General features: G+C 38.6%; 1 protein-coding gene across 6 annotated transcripts; it reads right to left on the minus strand.

Moving 5' to 3' along the window:
* Window positions 1-815: 815 nt before the first annotated feature.
* LOC117641472 (serine/threonine-protein kinase VRK1-like) lies at window positions 816-8,780 on the minus strand. 6 transcript variants are annotated; one of them, XM_034378830.1, is made up of 13 exons: window positions 8,587-8,780; window positions 7,379-7,468; window positions 6,508-6,700; window positions 6,377-6,432; window positions 6,225-6,294; window positions 5,951-6,147; window positions 5,173-5,404; window positions 4,913-5,092; window positions 4,636-4,814; window positions 4,305-4,528; window positions 3,973-4,221; window positions 3,523-3,893; window positions 816-3,444 (listed from the first exon to the last, which is right to left on the minus strand). In XM_034378830.1, the coding sequence occupies exons 3-13, from the start codon at window positions 6,686-6,688 to the stop codon at window positions 3,353-3,355; spliced, it is 2,031 nt and encodes a 676-aa protein (XP_034234721.1). In that variant the 5' UTR covers window positions 6,689-6,700; window positions 7,379-7,468; window positions 8,587-8,780; the 3' UTR covers window positions 816-3,352. The 6 variants fall into 6 exon arrangements, with proteins under 6 accessions (XP_034234721.1, XP_034234720.1, XP_034234722.1 ...); XM_034378829.1 differs by lacking the exon at window positions 8,587-8,780 and adding an exon at window positions 8,276-8,413; XM_034378831.1 differs by lacking the exon at window positions 8,587-8,780 and adding an exon at window positions 8,203-8,319.
* Between the last annotated feature and the right edge of the window lie 351 nt (window positions 8,781-9,131).

Consider the following 9,131-nt stretch of genomic DNA (forward strand, 5'->3'; position numbering starts at 1 on the left):
ATTAGATCTGTCTGTGACGCATAAAACTCTTATGCATCATACATATCACATTACCTCCCCTTCCATAAGAGATGAAAAAGAAATAGCACATGACAAAGGAGGGGGAGTTACTCTTGCCTCACTGTTCATCTCAGAAAATTCAATCACAATATTATTTTGCAAACAATAGGAAGGAATGGCAATATCCTGCTCTGAATTAGTATTTAACTATTTATTTATTTTTAAATCCCTCTATTAATTCCTTTTTTCTTAACATCAATACCAAATGAAGAAATTTAAGCGCCTCACCAATGTTGGCACTTTCAATGTGAAATCAATTTCTTTTTGAATTCTCACAGCCACACTGCTTTCACATGAAGTGAGGGAAGAAAACAGGAAGATTAGAGAAAATTTACATTTCGGTGATAAGATTCCTTTGAAAAATGCAAATAAACGCTTTTCAGTTCAACACGTATTTACATAGAGAATTCACTTAAAAAAATAAAATGAATAGAGGTCTTGGTCTTCATTTAAGAGAAGCGCCCAGAAGAGCAAAATGCCAAATCAAAATGAAGGACAGGCCAATGTCAACAGTAACTCAATAAACCAGTCAAATAATATAGAAGTTTTAGGTATGATTAGACCTATGATATCTGCAAGCACATATTGTTATGCATATAAAGAGAGTGTAATAAAACTGTATTAGTACCACTGCACGCTGCAATACAATAACATCCCAGAACCTGCACAACAGGGTATCATAAATAACGAACTGAGTCACTGTACGTACTTAAGGTACTGAAAGGTTCTAATGAAAGTCAAGAAATTAAAACAAATTGAAACAAGATAATGTAGTTTTAATGAATGCACGCACTACCATGTCCAGCACTACCATAAAAAAAAAGAGCATAGCATTATTAGAATTCAAACACCATGAAATCTACCATTAGCTAAGTACAAGAAATACACAACCAAGGCAGAGGACTTTAATTGTGGAGAGCATTTGAATCAAATTATGGAAAATTTTGTTGTGATGTAGAAAATTAAGCAGATTTGAGTGATGGGTGTTACCCATGACTAGCTTAGATTCATTATAAGCATTTCACTTACGGAAGATGGACACAATGCCAACAAACAGAATAGATAATTTTGAAAACTTCTGACTAATTTAAGGTTTTGGAAGCATAAACCCAGTACATAAAAATATTAACTTACAGGGTAATTTGAGGTCAAGCCAATTATGTATTGCAGCCCACAAGAGAGTTGTTAGCAGGATGCACTGGCAGGATGCAGCTGCTAATAACTCTCTTCAGCCCACAGTGAATTCTGGAGGAGCACAATAGCTTGTCGCTTACTTTTCAAGAGGCAAAAAGAACTTGCTTCATAGGTGAACAAGAGAAAAGCACTTTAATCTCCCGCCAGAACATTGAAACAAAGAAAAATAAATCATAAATCAATTAAAAAGAAATAAACATCTCAATAATTTTCAACAAATAAATATGTAAAACAAGATTTGACTACGTGGCTTTTGTTTTGACCAAGTGACTTTTGTTATAGTTCACCTACCAATAATGAGTAAAACTACAAACACCACTTTAATACAGACGTTAGATGACTTTTAGGTTAGTAATATAATCTGATTCACATAAAGCAGCATTGCACATGATTTTAACAATAAACATTTACTAGCCAAAGGCTACAATAAGTAAGACACAGATATGAAGATGGTCACAAGTAGCAATTTTCAGAGCATTACTGTGGTCAGTCTTTAATTGTTAAAAAAACAATGTGTTAGGTAAGGCATATGAAAACTATTGTCCAAAATGCAGCAAAGGGTAGCTGAGCAAGTAAACAGAAAGAATAGAAGGCATTAAGTGGTCACATCAGACAATGGACTGTTGCCTTCTGCCAACAACTTTACTTTAGCTTTGCATACTGCCATAAATTTGAAACAAGTATATTCAAAGTAAAGAATTGGTGATCCTGAAGATCTGACATGGTTGAATTGATGACACAGGAGTGTGTTACTTGGTATATTAAGCAAAAAACTGATGCCTTAAGATCAAATTGGGAGCCAGAGAACCACAGGCACTTCACTCCACTCTCCTTACAGTTGTGAGAGGTGAAACCATGAGAGGGGCTGCCCTGTTCTCATGGCCTAACTGTCAAAGAGACATAAAACTAGAGCTGCTCATTTCAGTACCCCCATATGGCTGGAAAGTACATTAATAGCCTTTCATCACCTTCAGTCTCACAAGTAATAGAACCCTTAAGTTCAGCTGATACTCAGCTACCAAACTCAGTCTCAGGAATGGTTGACCAGCTATCCTGTTGGAGATAAAACAGGAAAGGTGATGTGAAAGTCAAAGACAAATGAGCTCTGGAGTTGATCCTCAGTCATTTCAACACAAGGAAATGGCCTGACAAAGTTACACAAACCGAATTTCAGAGTAAGGTAGTAAAAATGACAACAAAACTTGCATAGTCTAAGCCATGAAGGAAGTGATTGTCATTTTAACTTCCTTGCTCTATATAATCACATAAAAAACCTACATATATCAATAAATTTACTCCCAATAGGATGGGCAAAACTTTTAACAATGCCGTTGTTTAACAATAAACACACAACATAGTTAAATGAATATGGTAAATTGCACTTAACATTTACATAGTTAGAAAGTCTTATCAGTCCACAAACTGTGATATCTTCCAATTTTCCCTACAGATGCAGAAGTTTAAACTTAAAATCAGTCAGTTTAGACAGCAAGATTTTCTTGGGTAAGTATGACATATTGTAACACTTGAAGTTCAAGACAACTTGGGTTCCCTTATACACACTGAAATCTGGAATAACAAATCAATTCAGAACAAAAAAAAATGTACACAAAACAAAAAGTTTTAAAAAAAATAACTTAAAAATTTTTTTTAGTCTAATTTTTTTACAATCTGCAAGATCTAGCAGACAACACAAATTTGCAGAAATGATTTAATAAACTATCTGTTCAAAAGGCAGAAAAATAAAGTGTATCTAAGCCTACGCTTGCTAGACAAGCAGACTATTTCAACCAATGATTAAATTACATTACAAAAGAAGGCCGGGGGTCAGTAACAAAACAAAACAATACTGAACTTAGCTGACCAATAGGATACTTGAACTAGTATTGCCAGGTCCAGAATTAAAGCTATGAGATTGGCCAAAATAGAAGTATGCACATATTATTTAGAAAACTAAGGGGAAACTCGAAGGAATACAGCAGAGAATGGCCAAAACCCATGTATAAACACATTTATTTAAAGTTAAGCAACAAATACTGTCTATCATTAAACTAGTCTCTAAATAGGAGGCAGTGAGAAATACAGCTTAACAAGAAACTCAGCCTTGTAGTGTGGTATTCCTTAGACTTGGGCAACTTCTGAGATATTTCTTGGTTATGGCGTGACTTTTCTTCCTTGCAGCAATAGCACCTGAGAAGATGAAAACGAAAATTAACACCTGCACACACCATTTCAATACAATTGCAAATACATTAAGTTAAAAAGTACCATTTGAAAGCTGTCTTGAGGACAGCTTGTTTTTGCGGGTTGGGGCGCGGTTCGGTGTTTGCCGCTTCTTGTTGGAGGAGATAAGTTGGGCATTAACAAATTCAATACTATCACTGTGACTACTGAAGGTATCACAGGACTGTCTTCTTACCCCAGCTTTGTTCCGGAGTCCTATTCTAGTTCCTGGACGTCCACTAGGTACCTTGATACGATAAACTGGCATATGCTCTGAACTAGAGGATTCTGAACTACACTCATCACTATCACTATCTCCATAGTGAAAGTTCAGGCAATGTGCCTCCCGTTGCTTGATAACTTTCTCCATAGCTGGAGTAAGCATACTCGGGTTGTCAATGGGACTACTGCAGCGGCTATTAAACAAAACAAAAGAACGAATAGAACACCTAAACAAGTAAGACCTGTTCGATATTATGTACAACTAAAACAAACCTGTCACTCTTGGTCTTGCTGCGAGAGCCATTGGTTGGACTAACATTTCCTCTTTTCATGCGCATCCTTTCTATTTGTTCTAGCATCGCAGGTGTTGGGTTCTTCAGACTTTCTGCATCAGTTGCAAGCTGAAGAGCACTAGCAGGAGACAAAAGAGGGTCCTTGACAAGATTGCTAACAGGATCTATGCTGCCCGACCTCTCTAATACAGTGGTCAAACTAAGGAGCCTAGTCCTTTTCATTTTAGTCCTAAAGAGGAAAGAAGTAATAATTGGTGATTATTAAATACAAAGAGAAGGTTGTTTAATAAGATAAAAAACTAATAAACTTACTGTTTAAGTCTTTCAGCTTGAACTCTGAACTGTTTTTCAGGATCACTTAAAAGGACTTTCTCCCAACTGAATTGCTGCTGTGAACGTAGAACTGGTTGAGTAGGTTGAGAGCCTCTAGTCAAGCGATTGCAATTCTGCTGAGCACAAGGCTGCCTAGTACTGCTGCGAAGAGGTCTTTTAGGAGGAGCCTTCCCTGCATTTTCTGGCTCTTCACTTGCCTTGCGCTATAAGAATTGAAAATTAACAAGGTTTGTAAGCATTTAAAAACTTCAATGACAAAAAGCATAAAATAATTATCAATTGTATATTTCTAAAAAGGTAAAACTTTCACCTTCTTTGCTTTTGATTTGGCAGTTAGAGGCCTTGGTGCAGAGTCGAACTTAATGACTCCATTGTAGGTAAGACCTAACTTGCGTATTTCCTTTCTTAACATTTGCTTACACAGTCCATAATCAGGCTTGGAGTCGAAGCCCAACCCAGCAACATATTTAAGATACCAAACAAGAACAGCTGAAAATTAAAAAAGCAAAACAAACGGGATACCATGAAAATATTTAGTCTGGATACAACAGCTCAGCCATAAGTAAGACAGCATCAAATGCACTCACAGGGTGGTTCATCATTTGGAAAGCAAAGTCGTAGAAAGTGAGGAATATTGCTCATGCACTCTCGTTTCTGTTCAGCTACCTTCTCTGGATCACTGAGATCCTCTTCCCAAGGTAACTTACTGCAAACCCATTGCAACATGTTGTAACCCAGGATTTCCATATCTCCACGGCGAGAATGGGCTAAAAAAAAAAAAAAAAAAGCCAGTTGAATGAGCAACAAACAATAGAAATAAAAACTTGATCTAGATACCACAAATTACCTCCAATATGAGCATCTCTAGATGTGTACTCAATAGTGCCATCGTGAGCTTTACGGAGATCTTGACGGTACTCTTTGTGTTGCCCTAATCTGTCCACATACTTAGAAGCAAGACCGTAGTCTAACAAGTAGACTTGTCCGCTCTGGTTTGCTCCAAAGCCAAGAAGAAGATTAGAATCTTTGATATCTGAATGGCTGTACCCATGAGAGTGTATATATTCCAAAATGTCAAGCTGTAATAAGAAATACCAGTGTAGAGCAACAATTTATGCCAGGTTTACCCTTATTTTTAGGTAGTAATGACATGATGATTTTCCATAAAATAAGGTTTTTTGTCTCACAGTAGCATTAACCGTAGGCTACTTTTGCAGCAGATTTCTTAAAGAGAGGCTCTAGCATTATGAAAGGCCACATCAGAAGATCCAAAAGATGGCAATGAAGGATAAATTCGCGAAAAACGGGAGAAGCGCAACGCGCGACTAGTATTAAAGCAATAGGAGCATATATAAAGTTGCTCTGCAAAAAGGAAATACATTGCCTGTATAACCGCATGCATTTTTCTTATTAACATGTTATGTTAGGTTGACCTGCATACTTCCATAAAGAGACATAGGGCTACAAGCCCTTGATTAAAAACCTTATTTTACAGAAAAACCTTAGGAATGATCATTATCTTGTTGCCATGAGAAATTAAGAGTGAACCCAAAATTAATAAATTAGAAGAAAAAGAAGAAAGACAGAAGAACTAGTCAAGTATGATTAAAGAAAGAAAAACTCACTATCTGGATTCCAATAGACAAGGCAGTACGCAAGTGGAAACGGCGACCGTGTTTTTCAAAGAGTTTGTGAAGGTCGCTCCCAAAACGGGGGAGTACAAGAAACCTATATCGTTCACCTTTGAAAACATGAGAACCAGAACCACAGTAACATGGCATACCAAGCTGCTTCATTCGATGTTCTTTCATCCAAGATTCAACTGGAAGAATTTTCAAATATCAGTAAACCTCTCATTTACAAAATAATTTAGGATTTATAGTTATCAGGGAAACTTACTCATATCTGATTTGGCAACTCTAAGGTAGAAGTTCATCTCAACAAACAATGGTCCATTTTTGTGGGGTTCCTAGAAACAAAAAAAAATGCAAGATATGAGGGCTTGACTCTGAATGTAATATAATCTACAAACCAAGAATTTTGTTACTCACCACTTTAATAACATATTGTGAGTCTTGACCAACAGCTTTTTTTAAGTCATCTGAAGCTGAAAGAGGCATGACAGTAACATGAGATGACAATCCTTTCGATCACAGTACAGATCTTTAGTTTAACAACCTACCTAGATATATTTCACCAAAGCCACCAAGACCAATAGATCGTCCCAACCTCCACTGCTTCTTAGTGACATCTGTGAGGATCTCACCCTCACGGATGGGGTCAGGCAAACGATATCCATTAGGAGCAAAGCGTGGTTCAGGTGGTGGACTTGCCAAGGCAGATGATCCACCTTTTCTAGGCATTTTCCTTACTCACTGAAACAACAAATTCAAGCAACCTTGAGGCTAAAATCAAAAAACTCACGGGAAACAAATAGAAGTGCCTACGCAAAGCCTTCAATTCCAAGAGGCAGCCAAGTCTGCCAGCGCTCTGGAGCCCTATTGCACATGTAACATGCCTTGGAAAGTCTTTAAGGCTGCACAACTAGAAGGAAAGACACACGATACTTTAAGTAGGATAGTGTTACGGATGTCTTTTGTCTGTCAAGGGCACAGGAACAAAACGAAATCTAATCCTCATAAAGATGAAGATAACATACAGCAAAAATAAGACAGCAGTGTTAAGAATTGTTCCATATATATTAGAATCAGAACTGATATATAAGTGAGGTTATGAACTAGAATTCCAAATAAACACATTGATCAAAGGTTAGAGATGTAGTCAAGACAAAAAACTAGCGGAAAGTTCAAACATGAAAAATGACCCTTGCCAAAGAAAGAAATAAGAGAACGGATTATGATAATGAGTGATCAAATGACCACAGTCAGTAACGATATGAAATTTATAATAAAGAACTTAGACCTCTGACAATTAGTGCAGGGACAGAGAGCAATATGAGAGTGTACTTAGGTTTTCTAGCAAATGACATCAAGGCCTTTTAATCTTAAAAAATACGAAAGAAATGGAAATATAGGCATAAACAAAATACTTACTATGGACAGTAAAAAGTGCATTAACTGGCAAACTAAGCAAAAGGCACCGTCGTATCCAATGAAGGCGCACGGTGCAGGACAGCAAAAAGTCTGTAGAAAAGAAAAAAAAACAACGAAAGAAGAATTAGGTACCTGTTCCAAAGTAAAATGCAAAGTACATAGCAATCTTCGGCCGATTTTCACCAGATTGCTAAGGCCGACCCTCCGAACGCAGAGCGGTACGCGACGTACAACATGGAACGAAGAGACAAGTGGCGAGCAAGGAGCAGGCTAAGAGGCGAATAATCTAAACGACAGGGAGACAAACAGGCCGAAGAGCCGCGCCTGCCGCGGACCGCCGAGCAGCCGAGCCGAAACAACTTCCTCCTCGCATAGGCCCTGCCTGGCCCTGCCACCCGTGCCGTTCCGCGTCTCACCAAACATGATTAGCTTTGAACGGCACATTCGGCGAGGACTCAAACCCCGGCAAAGAAACTGCCTAGTAGAGTACTGTCGAGACAAAATAATGTGCTAACTTCCCGCGTGGACTGTGTCCCGAGAGTCCTTTTAAAAGAGGCAAACACAGTAGCTCACAACTTTCCAATGTAAGGAAGGAACACCACCATTTTGAGGAGGGTTCCGGAACTGAGACCACGGAAGATTCGATATCAGGTACATACAGGGAGCATTCGGTCTAGCTAGCGATAATATCCGAATTTTGCTCTAAAAATCGACAAGTGGAACGAAAATATGGGAGATGAGTACGGTGATTGGTTTCGGCGGCTAAATCACAGTGTAGGTTTGCATTCAGAGTCCTACAAATCATCTCATGAATTTAAACTTACGCCAATAACTCTTCTGCTTCTTGCGAAGAGGACGAATTACCCAGAGCAGCTCAAAATAATAAATTATACTCACAGGTAGCACGAGGAAGCCAGTTTGTCTACATAATAACAATCATAGCGATTTCTTCTTTAACACACCAATCTACAGGGTTGCCAGATGTGCTCATGACCTCAGGTTACCTATATGAAAAATTGTGAGCGCGAAAGTAACACCGTGGAAATGCATTTAACACTTGTAGAAGAAGAAGAGGGTACGCACGCAGGTGAATGGATAATTTTCGTTCTGGCAACCAGTTAAAATCTTCCGCACAGACGTGTGTAAGTTCCTTTCTAATATGCAGATGGTGCCTCCTCCTCCCTTATCGCATCATCGCATGTACGTACGTGGGTATTCCTTCTCAAGAGACCTTGGATTCTGCGTTGCAGGCGCACAAATACCGCTTCAAATTGCTTCCAATCGCAGTTTACCGTTGCTAGGAAAGTGGGAAACCTTCACTAACAATGGGCAATCAACCAACGGCTCCAGCCGCTAGCTGCGCTAGCTCAGCCAAACAGCTGATTCTCAACCGGAAACAGATTGCCGGTGCCGGAATGGTTACCGACCAAATCAAAACTTCCATCTCAAAAGACATTCAAAACAATAACTCGTGCAAAAATTTTATGTTAAACGTTAGCCTCGTACAAGCTCTGAACTGGTTCTACGTCATGTATCATTGGTCGGCCACGGTGTGTTCAATTTCATTTACAATCACAGAAAATTTTGTTGCCCCGAGGTTGGCTGTTTGAAGCTTCCGTATAAAACCTTGTGTCGTCTGCTTGTCTGCTCTTCCGTGAACTTGGCCCAACAAAAAGAGTCCTTGAAAATTATTTCAGGAAAAATCCTTTGGAAATAAAGACGCTGTCGAAATCCTTGCAACAAACGCCGTGGA

Source organism: Thrips palmi, unplaced genomic scaffold (assembly GCF_012932325.1).
Source record: "Thrips palmi isolate BJ-2018 unplaced genomic scaffold, TpBJ-2018v1 HiC_scaffold_15, whole genome shotgun sequence".
Classification (NCBI taxonomy): Eukaryota; Metazoa; Arthropoda; class Insecta; order Thysanoptera; family Thripidae; genus Thrips; species Thrips palmi.